The sequence below is a fragment of the Notechis scutatus genome, chromosome 1 (genome assembly GCF_049901735.1).
Source record: "Notechis scutatus isolate UNSWTSFEM ecotype Mainland chromosome 1, rNotScu1.2, whole genome shotgun sequence".
Classification (NCBI taxonomy): domain Eukaryota; kingdom Metazoa; phylum Chordata; class Lepidosauria; order Squamata; family Elapidae; genus Notechis; species Notechis scutatus.
The window spans coordinates 7,047,378-7,064,449 of NC_142009.1; the positions used below are offsets into that span (position 1 = coordinate 7,047,378).

A 17,072-nucleotide genomic window follows, 5' to 3' on the forward strand; every position below is an offset into this window, starting at 1 on the left:
TGGGAAAAAAGATCTGTAGCATTCAGAAAAAAGTGCAGTTTTAAACCTAACTTCTTCCAATGTCTTTTTTCTCATCTTATGCCCTTCATTTCTTAGTCCCATTCTGTGACATGCATGATGCCCCTTAACCTGTAATTCTACCATGGACATTTATATATGTATATATAATAACCATGGCTGATTTTTAATGGATATCCATCTTTCTGTTCCAGGGAGCAGTCCTACATGGAAAGCGTTGTTACATTTCTGCAAGATGTCGTACCACAGGCAAGTGCAATCAACTGGTTTGCTGCAGTGTTTTAAGCCAGTGGTCCCCAACCTTTTGGGCACCAGGGACTGGTTCCGTGGAGAGAGGTTTTCCCATGGACCGGAGGGGGTGTGATTTCATGTGCTGCCTGCATCCCACAGATGGGGCTTTGCTCTGGCCCAGTGCCCAACCAACACTCTGTTTTAAAGTTTTTCCTCCTCTTGAAATGGGTCCCCCCAAAGAAAGTGTAATTGGAAATGCAGGAAAGAGCTTGTTAAATTATGTTAATTAGTGGGTCATAGTTTGTATATGACAGTGATAGCGAACCTTTTTGTTGTGGTGTGCCGAAAGCGTGCGCATGCTGGCAGCCGTAATGCAATGTGCCCGCCCCCTGCGCAGGCTTGCGCAATACTCCTGCCCTGCCCCTTTACCTGCACCGCGCATGTGCATGCCTCCCAGCTGATTTTCGGCCCGTTTGAGGCCGTTTTCACCCTTCCAGAGGCTCGAGGGAAGCCTCCGGAGCCTCGGGAGGCTGAAAACGAGCCCATTTCGGCACTTCTGTTATTTCCAGAAGGCCCATTTTTCGCCCTCCCAAGGCTGCAGAGGCTTCCCTCGAGCCTCCAGGAGAGTGAAAACAGCCTCAAATGGGCCAAAAATCATCTGGGAGGCGCACACATGCACAGTGCAGGTAAGTTTGGCTAGGGCTGGTGTGCCCACATAAATGGCTCTGCATGCCACCTGTTCATCATCACGGGTATATGACAATAAGTCATAATGTGATTGGTTTGATTTTCATTTAGCATGTTATACAAATGAGTTGTATACTTTAAAAAAAATTAAATTCAGATTATGAGTATTTATGCGGTTGTAATCACAATGGGGCGACAGATGAAAAAAGTAGTGTCACTACTGTGTAGTATTGTAGTTCAGGAAAAATACACTATGCCCTCCAGCAGCTACCGGAAAACTACCGTATTAGCTATGTAATGTAGTATGAAGATTTGAAAATGACAGCATTACATACAGGCAGCCAGGAGAGTGAAACTATGTACTATTTTTAGAGACAGGATGCAATTTTTTATTTATTAGATTTTTATCCTGCCTGTATTAATTTTATAAACAACTTAAGGCAGCAAACATACCTAATACTCCTTCCTCCTCCTCCTATTTTCCCCACAATGACAAACCTTTGAGGTGGGTTTAGCTGAGAGGGAGAGGGATGGGTCCAAAGTCACCCAGCTGGCTTTCATGGCTAAGGCTGGACTAGAACTCCCAGTCTCCTGGTGATTGGCCCAAAGTCAACTAGCCAGCTTTCATGCCTAAGGTAGGACTAGAACTCAGTTTCCTGGTTTTTCTGCCAGCACCTTAACCACTACACCAAATTGGCTCTGTAGTATATCCACAGAATAGCTGTTAACTGTACAACTGAAGGTGGGTTTTTTTTGAACCTCATCTTTTTTCTTACAGGCTTATAGTAGTACAGCTCCAACAGAAGAAAAAGAGAAAATTGTATGGATCAGATTTGAAAATTCTGACTTGAATGGTAAGTCTCCCAGCCGCCCCAGCTTCCCTGTCCAATTCATGGCCTTGCACTTTCTGTTCAGTTTTGTGGTGTCTACATTTTAAGAGCCACTTCTTTCCAAAGCAGATGGTAACAAACGGGAGGCGTCCTTGCTTGGACAGCCTATACAGTTCGTCCTTGACGTATGACCACAGTTCAACCCAAAATTTCCCTTGCTAAGCAAGGCAGTTGTTAAGTGCTCCATTTTACGACCTTTTTGGCACAGTTGTTAAGTAAATCACCGCAATTGTTAAATGAATCATGTGGTTGTTCACAAATTTGGTTTGCCTCAATGATGTGGCTTGTCTGAAGCCAGCTGGAAGGTTAGAACTGGTGATCACGTGACTCCGGGGACACTGCAGCCGTCATAAATACATGACAGTTGCCAAGCGTCTAAATTTTAATCGCAGGACCATAGGGAGTGCTGCAACCTAGCAGTTCGAAAGCATGTAAAGGCGAATAGATAAATAGGTACCATTTGGGTGGGAAGGTAACAGCAGCACCCTATGATGTCATGCTGGCCACATGACCATGGAAATTGTGTGTGGACAGCATTGGTTCAGTGGCCGTTGGAACAGATGAGCAGCGCCCCCTCCAGTAGGCAATGATTAGTGAAATAAAATCCACTGGGAAGAGGCTTCTTGGATCAGAAGCGAAACGTCTTCAAAGAAAAAGCAAGAAAGTCCAGATGCCTCTTGAAAAAGCACTCTTGGCTTTACCTTTTTATGTTCTTTTAGTTTGGTCTTCTGCACTACTCAGAGTCCTGTTAAAAACTAATTTGATGGCTTCAGTAACAGTGCAAGGAATCCTACCAGGCAATTATTGTTCTGCAGCGCCTGAAATGTCACCACAACACAGAGATGTCCCAGTTGCTTGGCTGCTGTTGTTTTCACGTAGCTTTTGTTAGCGGGTCAAAGCCTTTTCAGCATGTTAATGAAATAACATGGTTTATTTGTTTTTTTCTTAATTTCTGTAGAAATAATGGAATATTTTGTTTTGTTTCAGTTTGTTTTATTTATACGCCACCGGTCCCGCTATCCAAAGCAACTCTTTGGACTCTATGGGAGCATTGTCCTTGTCTGGTGCTTCTGTCTTTGATTCCTTTTTTCTGATTTTCTTTTTTTTTTAGATATGTTAAGGAATGTGGAGCTACATGAGATGCACAGTACTGGGAACGAGCCTCCTCTTCTGCTCATGATTGGCTACAGTGATGGGATACAGATATGGAGCATACCTGTAAGTATCTCGTAGCTGAGAAGAAAAGGGAAAGGTTAGTAGACAGTAAGCAGAATTTCAGTGAATAGAATAGAATAGAACAAGGCTGCCATTCCCGGCCTGCGGTCTGGATGCCACCTTCACGCCTGGTTTAGTGAAGGGGAAAAAAGTCCCGATACATCCTGTGGTGCCACCGTGACGATGTGAGTTTGACATCCCTGGAACAGAATAACAGAGTTGGAAGGGACCTTGGAGGTTTTCTAGTCTAACCCCCTGCTTGGGCAGGAGACCCTACACCATTTCAGACAAATGGTTGTCCAATCTCTTCTTGAAAACTTGCAGTGTTGGAGCATTCACAACTTCTGGAGGCCACTGGTTAATTGTTCTCACTGTCAGGAAATGTCTCCTTAGTTCCAGGTTGGTTCTCTCCTTGATTGGTTTCCACCCATTGCTTCTTGTCCTGGCCTTCCAGTGCTTTGTAGAATAGCTTGACTCCCTCTTCTTTGGGGCAGCCCCTGAGATATCGGAACACTGCTATCATGTCACCCCTGGTCCTTCTCTTCATCAGACAAGACATACCCAATTCCAGCAACTTGTTGGAGTGAGGGAAATGTCTCTGGAGACTCTCAGTCATCCAGGTTATGGTTGCCCCAAAAGTGCTTTTTCAAAAGGCAATGGGAGTTTCTTTGTTTTTCCTTGAAGACGTTTCGCTTCTCATCCAAGAAGTTCAGTTCTGACCTCAACAACTCAGAGAGAGAGCGCTAATGACCAGATGACTGCAAGCAATATAAATCCTTCCATTCTCCACCATTCAGCCAGAACTGAAGAAACTTCTTGGATAAGAAGCGAAACATCTTCAAGGAAAAACAAAGAAAGTCTAGTTGCCTTTTGAAAAAAAAGCACCTTGGGTTCAGTGAGGGAGCATAAACTCTCTCCTCTGATGTGAAAGTTAAAAAGCTACCTTTTTTTCCCTGCGTCTTTTCTGATGAATGAAAGAAGCGGTAGCCCTGGAGATGTTTTCTGCTCCTCCGAATGGCAAAAGGATACATTTTGTGCAAAAAAACCCAGCTTGGATCATAAACATCTTTAGTTAAAAGAATTGTAACAAGAATTTAAAGGGAGCGGGCAGGTTGCCATCTTGGGATCCTGGAGAACTATTGCCAATTAATGCAGGATGTGGTAGATATCTAAATGGATCTGGTATAAAAACAATTTTCCTGGCTTATTTTTAAGTCTGAGAATTTAGGAGAATTTCCCCAGTTCAAGCCTGATTCATAACCTCGGATTTCCCCAATTCAAGTGTGATTCAGAACCTCATCCTACTTGCATAACAGATGCTGATAATTTTCTATCCTGGCATAAAGCAATTTTGTGTGGGACAAGACCCTGACATTCAGAAAGAGCTGGATTGGATTGACTACTTTACTTTATATTATTAATTTTATTATTTTATTTATTTTATAAATAAATTATTTTATTTCAATTCATTTTATTATTTTATTTTACTTATTTCTACTATTGCTGTTTCTAAGCAAGGCAGTTGCTAGGTGAGTCACACCTGATTTTGCAACCCTTTTTCTGATGGTTGTTAAATGAATCACTGCAGTTGTTAAGTGAATCATGTGGTTGTTAAATGAAACTGGCTTTCCCCATTGACTTTGCTTGTCAGAAACCAACTGGGAAAGTTGCAAATGAAGATCATGTGATCCCAGGATGCTGCAACCATCATAAACGCAGGCCAGTTGCTAAGCGCCCAAATTTTGATCATGTGACTTTGGGGATGCTGCAACGGTTTTCAGCGTGAGGACTGGTGGTTAGTGTGAGGACCTTTTGTGAGTCACTTTTTTCAGTGCTGCTGTGATTTCAAATGGTAGCTAAATGAATCGTTGTAAGTTGAGGATTACCTGTATCTGTTTAGTCCTTGACTTACAGCAGTTCATTAAGTGACTGTTCAAAGTTACAATGGCACTGAAAAAAAGAGACTGACCAAAAAAAGAGAATGACCATTTTTCAAAGTTACAATCTTTGCAGCACCCCATGGTCACATGATCAAACTTCAGACACTTGGCAAGTAACTCCTGTTTATGACGGTTGCAGCATCCTGGAGTCACATGACCCCCTTTTGAGACCTTCTGACAAGCAAAATCAATGGGGGAAGCCAGATTCACTTAACAACCGTGTTACTAACTTTGCAACTGCAACAATTCACTTAACAACAGTGGCAAGGAAGGTCGTTAAATGGGTCAAAACTCGCTTAACAAATGTCTCACTTAACAACAGAAATTTGGGGCTCAATTGTGATCGTAACTCGAGGATTACCTGTAAGACAGTCTCCATATGGGTAACATGAGTTTCCCTCTTTTTAAAATATTTTTCCCCCCCCTACGGCTGTCATTTCTGCAAATGAACATTAAGTGTCGCTAAAGTACCGAGCAAGATTGGCTGTTTCAGTAACTCTGGGCAGCCATGAACTCTTAAAGGGGAACAAAATAAAACAGCCAGATAGTTTGCCTTATCAAGGGTTACTCAAGTAAAGGAAGTGGGTTCTTGTGCCCTCTGCCCCCCCCCCTTTCCCCAGCCAATCCTGCCCTTAGGAGAACCTTTGCCACTTGTGAAGAATTCTGGGGCTTTCTCCCATTCACAGAGTAGATTAGGTGGAGAATTGACCTAGGTAGCCCTATCCTGTTCTCTGTTGTGACTATATATTTTAAGGGAAACTCTTGAGCTGATTGCTTTCTTCAGAGAGGAAAATGTTTTTTGAACCTCAGCTGTGTGTACTGCTAATGTAGTAAGTTGTGAGAATGCCAGTGGAAATTCCCTATTATCCAGGTCATGGTTGCCATAAAGGTTCTTTTCTAAAGGCAACAAGACTTTCTTGGGTTTTTCTTTTTCTTTTTCCCCCTCAAAAATGTTTCGCTTCTCATCCAAGAAGCTTCAGTTGTCTGCTTCTTCGGAACTGAAGACACTTCTTGGGTGAGAAGCGAAACATTTTCAAGGGGGAAAAAAAGTCTAGTTGTCTTTTAAAAAGTACCTTTGGGATAAGTTCTAAGAAATTGCTTATGATTACAGTTGGGACCAAAATTTCCATTGCTAAGCAAGGCAGTCCTTAAGTGAGTCATGCCCGATTTTACAATATTTTCTTGCCACGGTTGTTAAGCTAATTGTCGCAGTTATTAAGTGAGTCAGTTATTAAACAAATCCAGCTTCCACCATCGACTTTGTCAGAAGCCAGCTGGGAAGGTCGCAAATGGTGATCATGTGACCCTGGGTCACTACAACTGTCATAGATACATGCCGGGTTGGCAAAAACCCAAATTTTGATCACATGATCATGGGGGTACTGCATTGGTTGTAAGTGCCAAGACTACTCACTTTTTTTTCAGTGCTGTTCTAACTTTGAATAATCGCTAAACGAATGATTGTAAGTTGAGGAAAACTTTGTACATTTTAAGGTTCGCTGTCTTAAATCATTGAATTTCAGCAGCGTCTTCAGCAAACTTTCCATGGGCCTCCGAATCCCCTTTGAGCAACAGCACTCAGTAATTGAAGTGAAGATGGTTTTGTTTTGTGAGCGAGTCGTTTTATAAACACTGTAACAGAATAACAGAGGTTGGAAGGGGCCTTGGAGGTCTTCTAGTCCAACCCCCTGCTCAAACCCTAGAGCCGTGATGGCCAGTCTATGGCACGTGTGCCAAAGGTGGCACGCAGAGCCCTCTCTGTGGGCATGTGAGCCGTCACCTCAGCTCAGCTCCACTGTGCATGCACGCACAGCTCCCGCCGGCCTGCTGGTCCTTGGGTCTCTGCTGCGCATCTACAGGGGGGGGCACATGTACAGGGAACATGCGCACATTGCATTTTGGGGATGCACACGCATGCACATGCTTTGGGCACTCAATGCCGAAAAAGTTAGCATCACTTCCCTAGACCATTTCAGACAAATGGCTGTCCAATCCCTTTTTGAAAGCCTCCAGCTTCTGGAGGCAAGTTGTTCCACTGGTTAATTGTTCTGATTGTCAGGAAATGTCTTCTTAGTTCCAGGTTACTCCTTGGTTGGTTTCCATCCATTGCTTCTTGTCCTGCCCTCAGGTGCTTTGGAGAATAGCTTGACTCCCTCTTCTTTGGGGCAGCCCCTGAGATATTGAGCTATAATGTCACCCCGGTTCTTCTTTTCATCAAACTAGATATACCCAGTTCCAGCAACCATTCCCTTAATCATCTTTGTTGCCCTTCTGTGCACTCTTTCTAGAGCAGGGCTGTCAATCCCAAGGCCCAGGGGCCACATCCGGCCCAAGGGGTGCCTAGGTCTGGCCCGTGGGGCCACCCTGGAAACAGCAAAGGATCAGCCCACAGTGCCTCTGCCAGCAAAAATGGAGTTCACGTGCGGCCCTCCTGAGCTGGTGTTTCCACTGGCAGAGAGTTGCAGGAGGCCGTCGCAGCCAAAAATGGAGCTCGGGGGCCCATTTTTGCTGGCAGAGGGCTCAGGTCACCACAGGGCCCCCCGACCTGAGTGACGTCAAGCTGCCTCCGCCCCGGCCCCCCAAGGTGAAACAAAATCCTGATGAAATCAAGTTTGACACCTCTGTTCTAGAGTCTCAACATCTTTTTTATATTCTGGTGACCAAAACTGGATACCAGATTCCAAGTGTGGACCTTACCAAGGACTTATAAAGCGGCATTAACACTTCACCTGATCTTGATTCTATCCCTCTATCTCTGACTCTAAGCACTTCAGCCCAAACAGTTTCAGTTTATCCCTAGGGACAAAAAAAAAAATTGAATGTCCACCAACAAAGTCTGCTCCTCTTCCCGAAAGATAAGATTTAAGGCCCGCCCTTGTGTAATTGTGCTCTTTAACCGCCTTGTGCTACCTCCGTCCTTAACATTTCTATATTTAGCAATATTTTCTCCCCCCCCCTTTGGAAACGTCTGCCAAGCTGCAGCCCTCCCTGTATCATGTGTAAAGTCCCACGGCCGAACCTCACTTTTATCTGTAGTGTTGTACTTTGGCTTTCTATTCAGCTGGACACCTATTCAGCACTTAATAAAACGAATGTGCTCCAGGCAACCCCGGTTTGCGTCTGAGTGATTATGAAGTGTTTATGACAGTTCCTAAGCCGACACCCTCCGTAATGGTGTTACACAGGCCTTGGAAACACTTCGTTTCTGATGGTGTCTCTCTTTCCAGTCTGAGTGGTTTCGCATTAAATCCCTTCTGAGTCAGATCTTTTGACTACCAAAGTGTTACTTGCAAATGGAGTATCCCATTTAGATGGCCTTCAAAGGGATCTGTTAACGGTTGGGGCAGAGGAACGGGCGAGTTTTTTTGTGGTTTTTTTTTTTTTTTTGGAAGTGCCTCGTGTTAATCTATAAAACACAAGAAGAGAAGCTCCTTTTTTTTTTTTCTTTTGAAAGGAAAGTGTGGGTGGGAAGGTTAAAAGCCCTCTTTAAACAAGAAATGAAATTGTGTGTTTGTGCAGTGAAATCAGACAAACCGTAAAGGGTATGATTTATGAGTTGGAAATGTGGGATTTTTGCTATAATTACGTTTTGCTTGGTTTTTTCCCCCCCTCCCTCTCTTTCTTCTTTCCTCCTCCTCCTCCTCCTCATACGTGGAGAGCTATGTCGTAAGAAAGCATATGGAGCCAAAGCCTGATTAAAATGGTCATTTCTGATGTGCGAGAAATGTTTACTAATTACTTTTGCCTTGTGCAATGCAGGTCATTGAACGGCGGGGCTAAATTAAATGCTTGATTGTATAGTTGTATAATATAAAAACATTATACAGGTAGTCATCAGCCTACAACCACAATTGTTGCTAAGGGAGACAGTTCTTGAATGAATTTTGCGCCATATTATGACCTTTCTTGTCACGGTTGCTAAGTGAATCACCACAGTTGTTAAGTTAGGAATGTGGTTGTTAAGTGAATCTGGCTTCCCCGTTGATTCTGCTTATCAGAAGGTCACAAAAGGGGATCACGTGACCCCTGATTCCTACAACCGTCGTAAATATGAGCCACTTTCCAGGTGTCTGAATTTTGATCACGTGACCCTGGGTTGTGAGTATGAACAACCATTCACAAGTCATCTTTTTTTAGTGCCGTTGTTACTTTGAACAATCACTAAATGAACTGTTGTAAATTGAGGACTACCTGTATTTAACATGAAAAAAAGACTCATATTAGCTGATTAAAACCATTCTACAGTACTAGGTAATAATAGACTATGTAACTAATAGGTGACTAACTAATAATAGGTAACCAAAAAAAGCTAACTACAGGTAGCCCTCAAGTTACAACCATTTGTTTAATACTGTTCAAAGTTACAATGGCACTGAAAAAATGTGACTTATGATTGTTCTAAAGGTGCTTTTTCAAAAGGCGACTGGACTTTCTGGTTTTTCTTCAAAGACATTTCGCTTCTCATCTAAGAAACTTCTTCAGCTCTGACTGGATAGTGGGGAATGGAAGGATTTATATTCCTTGCAGATAGCTGGTCATTTGCATCCTTTAGAGCAGGGCTGTCAAACTTGCGGGCCACGAATGTGTCACGTGCTGACCCCTGCCCCCGCCCGGTTTAGCAAAGGGGAAAAAAGTCCCGATATGTCAACGTGACACCGCCATGACACCATGAGTTCGACACCCCTGCTTTAGAGAGTCGTTGAGGCCACTTGGAGGTTTCTCTGCGTCCTCAGGGTCACCTGAGTAGTGCAAATAGGTGTGGAGCCTTCTTGGAACTGCTGAAAGGACTGTGGTGTAGACTGGAGAGAGGGGCAGAGATACGACATGGACCTGTTTGAAATGGGATAGCTTAGGGTCTCCTGCTTGAGCAGCGGGTTTGGACTAGAAGACCTTCAAGGTCCCTTCCAGCTCTATTCTGACTGATTGAAAGTCAATCATTTCTTGAACTATAAGCACTTAGCCAAGAGATGTTTTGCAAGTAGTGTTCACTCTAGTACAGATTTCAGAACCTGTGGCTGTCCTTAAGTTGTTATATCCTAACACAGGTCAGTGCTAGGCAGCATTGTGAATAGTTAAATTGTGCGAGGTGTAATTCCACAATTTGTACAGGGCCAATAGATTCCTTACCTTCTTTTTAAGCACCACCTGAAATGCTATGATAAGTTTTCCCAGCAAAGTATAGAATATTATAGTAGATAGCAGTAGAGTGAAAGGTATATGGGTCAACCTCGACTTACAACCATTTGTGTAGTGGCCGTTTGAAGTTACAGTGCCACCCCCAAAAAGTGACTTATGACCATTTTTCACACTTACGACCTCTGCAGCATCCCCACAGTCAAATAAACAGAATTCGGCCTGGCTCATATTTATGACTGTGGCAGTGTCCCGAGGTTACGTGATCCCCTTTTGCGATGAAGCAAGTCAGTGGGGAAGCCAGATTTATTCTACAACCACGGTACTAACTTAACAACCTCAATGATTCGTTAAACAATGGTGGCAAGAAAGGTCGTAAACTGGAGCAAAACTCACTTAACCACTGTCTTGCTTAGCAACAGAAATTTTAGGTTCCATTGTAGTTGTAATAATGGAATGGAATGGAATGGAATGGAATTGAAATGGAAATGGAAATGGAAATGGAATTGGAATAGAATAGAATAGAATAGAATAGAATAGAATAGAATAGAATAGAATAGAATAGAATAGAATAGAATAGAATAGAATAGAATAGAATGAATAGAATAGAATAGAATAGAATAGAATAGAAGAACAGAACAGAACAGAACAGAATAGAATAATAGAATAGAATAGAATAGAATAGAATAGAATAGAATAGAATAGAATAGAACAGAATAGAATAGAATAGAATAATAGAATAGAATAGAATAGAATAGAATAGAATAGAATAGAATAGAATGAATAGAATTCTTTATTGGCCAAGTGTGACTGGACACACAAGGACTTAGTGTTCAGTGCAGGAGGACTCAATTGTAATTGCGGTGAGGACTAACTGTATTTGTTAGATCTAGTCTGAATTTTGCCTTGGGTCTTAATCTGATTTAAAGGAGGGAGACCTTAAAGAGCAGCAGCACCCATTTTGTCAGCCTGGATTCAGCTTCAGTAGCTATGGACATAACTGGATTTTGACCCTCTCCATCACCAGAGCACAGAACTCCGTCTTCTCCATGCTGTCATAATCCATAACAGTTAATGTGTGTCAATAGAGAGGTTCTCTACTAATGTGCCCAATTCTCCTTTAAAAGCTTCTGGTGGCGGATGCTGCATCAGGATATTCCACAAGTTCGTTTTGCCTCTGTTAGCTCTCTGAGCATATACAGGCTCATCGATTCTGCTGTAAGACCCAAGACTTCAGCATGGGTCAAAAAGGGAGGGAGGGAGGGAGGGAAAGGGAAGCAAGACAGGGCTTCCTTGTGTGCAGGTAGTCCTCGACTTACAACTTGGTGACTGTTCGAAGTTACAACGGCACTGAAAAAAGTTACTTATGACCATTGTTCACACTTAGGACTGTGGCAGCATTCCCACAGTCACGTAATTTACATTTGGATGCTTGACAACTGGTTCATATTTATGACGGTTGCAGTGTCCTGGTGATCCCCTTCTGCAACCTTCTGACAAGCAGAGACAATGGGAAAGCCAGACCATGTTATTAGTTTAACAACTGCAGTGATTCACTTAACAAATGTGGCAAGAAAAGTCGTAAAATGGGGCAAAAACCTACTGAACAAACTTGTCACTTAACATAGTAAATTTTGGGCTCAATTATGGCCGTAAGTTGAGGACTATCTGCATAGGTAGTCCTCGATTTAGTATCACAATTGGGACCAGAAATTTCTGTTGCTAAATAAGGCTGTTGTTCTTTGAGTCAAAGCCAACGTTACAACCTTCGTTAAGCAAAATCCCTGCAGTTAAGTGAATTACATGGTGATGAGCCACGGTGGCACAGTGGTTAGAGTGCAACACTGCAGGCTACTTCTGTTTGCATTTTGGCAGTTCAAATCTCACCAGGCTCAAGGTTGACTCATCCTTCCATCCTTCTGAGGGGGGTAAAATGAGGAGCCAGATTGTTGGGGGAAATATGCTGCCTCTGTAAAACCGCTTAGAGAGGGCTGTAAAGCACTGTGAAGCGGTATGTAAGTCTAAAGTATAAAATATATAAAATGCAAATCTAAATAGAAGAGCCTTGGTGACGCAGTGGTTAGAATGCAGTCCTGGAGGCTACTTCTTCTGACTTGCCAGCTGCCCACTGCTGGCAGTTCGATTCTCACTGGCTCAAAGTTGACTCAGCCTTGCATCCTTTCGAGGTCAGGTAAAATGTGGACCCAGATTGTTGGGAGCAAGAGGCTGACTCTGTAAACCACTTAGAGAGAGCTGTAACAGCATTGTGAAGAGGTATATAAATGTAAGTGCTATTGCTATTTCCTTGCCACAGTTGTTAAGGGAATCATTGCATTTATTAAGTTAGTAACATGGTTGTGAAATGAATTCGGCTTCTCCCATTGAGTATGCTTGTTGGAAGGTTGTAGTAGCGGAACACTTGACCCCAGAACACTGCAACCGTCATAAACATGAACCAGTTATCAAGCGTCTGAATTTGGATCATGTGACCAATGGGGAATGCAGCAATGGTCATAAGTGTGAAAAACTGCCATAAGTCACATTTTTCACTGCTGTTGTAACTTTGAACGGTCATTAAACTGTTGTAAGTTGATGATTACCTGTAAGTTAGATTGGTTGCTAAATGAATGGTGATAGTTTAAGGACTGTCGGTATTTTTGGGGGTAATGGGTTTTAGGTTAGAGTTCAGTTTTTTATGTATATAGGTAGTACTCAATTTATGACCACCGTTGAGCCCAAAATTTCTGTTGCTATGTAAAACATTTGGTTAAGTGAGTTTTGCCCCTTTCTTGCTGCAGTTGTTAAGCGAATCACTGCTGTTGGTAGGTTAGTATCCCCATGAATCTGGTTTCCCCATTGACTTTGCTGGTCAGAAGGTCGCAGAAGCTGATCACATGACCCCCGGACATTGCAACTGTCATAAATATGAGTCAGTTGACAAGCATCTAAATTTTGATCACGTGACCTTGGGGAGGCTGCAATGGTCACAAGTGGGAAAAATGGTCGTAAGTCACTTTTTTCAGTGATGCAATTTTGAATGGTCATTAAATGAACTGTTCTAAGTTGAGGACTTCCTCTATATATACACACTATGTTTGTGGGAGAAAGCTGAATCTGCTCCAAAACTTAAAATTGCCCGTATCTATTCTGTCCACTGTTGATCCCATGCAGAGTTTTATCTTTCTTTGATCTTATTTATTGCACCAAAAAGGGAAACTGCACATAGATGGATGTTGCTGAGCTTAAAAGGAGTTTTCTCTCGCTGGAACCCTACAGATACCCCACAACATAGCAAATATTTTGTCTCCCAATGAGTAGATGTTGACTAGAGCAGTTAAAATTCCTTATAATCCGTGATATACAGGTAGTCCTCGACTTACAGCAGTTCATTTAGTGACCATTCAAAGTTACAACAGATGCAGAAAACAGGGACCTGACCATTTTTCACACGTATGACCGTTGCAACATCTCCATGGTCAAGGGATCAAAATTCGGACGCTCGGCATTTAGTTCCTATTTATGACCGTTGCCGTGTCCTGGAGTCGTGTGATTCCCTTTTTGCTCCCTTCTGAAGAGCAATGGCGATGGGGGAGACCAGATTCACTTAACAACCGTGTTACTAACTTAACAAATGCAATGATTCACTTAACAACTGTGGCAGGAAAAGTCGTAAAATGGGGCGAACTCACTTCACAAATGTTTCACTCAGCGGCGTAAATGTTGGGCTCAGTTGTGGTCATAACTTGAGGACTACCTGTATTTTGAAATGTGTGATGAAACATTCCTTTTTTTAACTCAAAGATCCTTCGGCGGCAATCTTGTACCCTTAAAACACAGATTTACACACAAATGAGGTGGGGAAAACAGACAGGGCGGCCTGGACTTACAACCATTCCTTTTAGCGATCATTTGAATTTACGACGATGCTGAAAAAATGCGGCTTAGCAACCAGGCATCACAATTACGATGGTCACAACATCGGGGAATTAGAGAAGTTGTTGAGTAGCAAGTGGGACTAGAATTCGAGCTAAGATGCAGGGGGAGTTCACCTGCACCCGAGCCGTTAGAACGGAGCCTGCTTTCTTTTGGGAGAAAGTTTGTTAAAGAAATGCCTCTCGCCACTGTTTTACATCAGGAAATAAAAGATACTGAAATCTGGAGCTGCCTTACATTTTCACCAACTGCACATACAAAGACAAACAAAAACCATTTGTTAGATGGGATTATGAGGCTTGTCAGGTTCTAAGACTCCGCAGAGACGCCAACCATTGATCAGAGGAGCCTTTGAAAACTTGCCTGCCGGAATAATCTCAGCAATGATTTTTTCTTTTTTAAATTAAAACATTTTTTCCCCTGCCTGTCTTTTGCAGCATAAAACCCCAGTTAGATTATGCTGAGCCCCGACTCTCTGCACTTGACCTTATTCACAAGGGGCATCGCATGCGGACCTTACTTCAAAACTTTACCTACAAACAGTCAAGTCCAAGTTTTAGTAGCAATCATTTTTGTTTCCTTATTTAAGTCAGCTTGCTAGACGATAGATAAAGAAGTGGGTGCATGGAAGGAGAAGGGGGGCAGTGGCAGGGAAGGTATGTTATGGGCCCCTAAAAGATTCTGACTGACAGGATCCAGGAAGGGAACCTTCTTTGTTGTTGTCCATGCTCTCTGCACCATTCTCCCCCCCCCCCCCCCCCGAGAGGTGAGAATAGAACATAGAATAATAGAATTGGAAGGGGTCTTGGAGGTCTTCTAGTCCAACCCTCTGCTCGAGCAGGAGTCTCTATATATCATTTCACATAAATGATTGCCCAGTCTCTTTCTGAGAGCCTCCAGTGATGGAGCACTCACAACTTCTGAAGGCAAGCTGTTCCATTGGTTGATTGCTCTCACCATTAGGAAATTTCTCGTTGGTTCTAGGTTGCTTCTCTCCTTGGTTAGTTTGCACTCCTTGTTTCTCGTCTTGCCTTTTGGTGTTTTGGAAAATAGTTTGACTTGCTTGTCTTTATAGGAGCTCCTCAAATATTGGAAGACTGCAGTGATGTCACCCCTAATCCTTCTTTTCATTAGACTAGACATAGCCAATTCCTGCAACCGTTCTTTATATGTTTTAGCCTCCAGTCTTCTAATCATCTTTGTTGCTCTTCTCTGCACTGTTTCTAGAGTTTCAACATCTTTTTTTTTGTGGTGACCAGAATTGGATGCACTATTCCAAGTGTGGTCTTCCTAAGGCTTTGTAAAGTGGTACTAGAACTTCCCCGATCTTGATTCTATTCCTCTATTAATGCCGCCTAGGATTGCATTGGCTTTTTTGTCTCAAAGTCCAAACTGGACTTTCTGGTTTTTGTTTGACGACATTTTGCTTCTCATCTAAGAAGCTTCTTCAGCTCTGACTGGATAGTGGGGAATGGAAGCATTTATAATCCTTGCAGGCAGCTGGTCATTTGCATCCTTTTAGACTAGTCATTGAGGCCATTTGGAGTCCCAAAGGTGCTTTTTCAAAGAGGCAACTGGATTTTCTTGTTTTTTCTTTTGAAGATATTTCGCTTCTCATCCAAGAAGCTTCTTCAGCTCTGACTGGATGGTGGGGAATGGAAGCATTTATGTTCCTTGCAGACAGTTGGTCATTTGCATTCTTTTATAGAATCGTTGAAGCCCTTGGAAGTTATCTGTGTCCTCAGGGTCACCTGAGTGGTGCAAATAGGTGTGGAGCCTTCTTGGAACCGTTGAAAGGACTGTGTTGTAGTCTGGAGAGAGGGGATGTCGTGTCCCTCCCCCTCTGCCTAGAGACCCTCTGTGAAGGAGATGGACGGTTCCAAAATGGGTTAAATAAATAAGAGTTGCCTTGATGTTTACTTGCCTTGGGTTGACTTGGGTCCTCCAGGAAATGTGGATCTCCCGAGAAACACGTTTTCCCGTTGTGTTTAATTACAACGCTGTTTCCTCGTGTGCAGAAGCTGCACTTTGGTGATACATCTGAAGTCTTACAGCAGGCCTGCTCTTTTTATTAATAACTTGACATTCCTGTCACTTTTGAGAAGGAGGACATGTGCCTCACACATCAGCTCTGCCAGCCTCCCATCCTGTTGCGGTAGAAATATCAAACAACTGGCAATTTACTGCTCTTGAGGATGCCCCAGTTTTGATTTTGCTATTTCTCTCAGGATTGGGTACAAAGTTTTTCTTTTTCTTTTCGTTAATCCTTTCCATTTCTTCCACCACCACCCTCCCCATATGAAAGCTATTTTCCATGGTTGGAAAATATTTGTTTGCACAGTAAGAGAAATAGTATTCCTTTTGTTTTTGTTTGTGAAGGATTCAAACTAGTATGCTCCCAGACAACAAAGCCTGTCATCGGGAATTAAGACAAGGATTCGAATTTATCCTTGAAGTCTTTTTCTCTGCCATCCTAAAAAGTCTGGTTCCAGATGTCAAGGAGACAAAAGGCACCCCCTCCCTCCAGTTTTGCATGCTTCCCCCCCTTCGCACATTTGGGATGGGGCTCTCGTCCTACAGGTGTAAGGTTTCTTATGCTTCTGAACAGGCTGGCCTCTAGCTGTTCACGTCTCGCAAAAGATGCCAAGCCAGCAGTCTTGATTCTCAGTTAATGCTTTTAAGATACAGGTAGTCCTCGACATATGACCACAAATGAGGCCAGAATTTCCATTGACAGGCAAGAGAGTTATTAATTCTGCCCCATTTTATGACCTTTCTGGCCCCAGTTGTAAGGCTTGGTGGTGTGGGGTCAATTTGCTTTTCCTCCTTCCTGTTTTGAACACCCATGAAATTTTGTACGCTGAACGTCACAGTTTCAACCCACATCATCTGTATTGATTCATATCCATTCAAGGGTAGTTGATCAGCTACTGCCAAGAGACTGAGTGGTTAGCAATGCACCTCAGGAACTTCCTGGAAGGACTCTGCTTGGCCTTCCAACAGATGTCGGGGGACTTAAAGGTCC

At 43.0% G+C, this 17,072-nt stretch overlaps 1 protein-coding gene across 10 annotated transcripts in view; it reads left to right on the forward strand.

Annotated features, from left to right (window-relative positions):
• The window catches only part of BCAS3 (BCAS3 microtubule associated cell migration factor), a 624,015-nt gene that overhangs the window by 7,329 nt on the left and 599,614 nt on the right, over nt 1-17,072 (forward strand). For all 10 annotated transcript variants that reach the window (XM_087956170.1, XM_087956184.1, XM_087956163.1 and 7 more), the window contains exons 3-5: nt 213-267; nt 1,715-1,790; nt 2,938-3,044. In XM_087956170.1, coding sequence (XP_087812296.1) covers nt 213-267; nt 1,715-1,790; nt 2,938-3,044 — 238 coding nt within the window. The remainder of the gene's footprint in view (nt 1-212; nt 268-1,714; nt 1,791-2,937; nt 3,045-17,072) is intronic.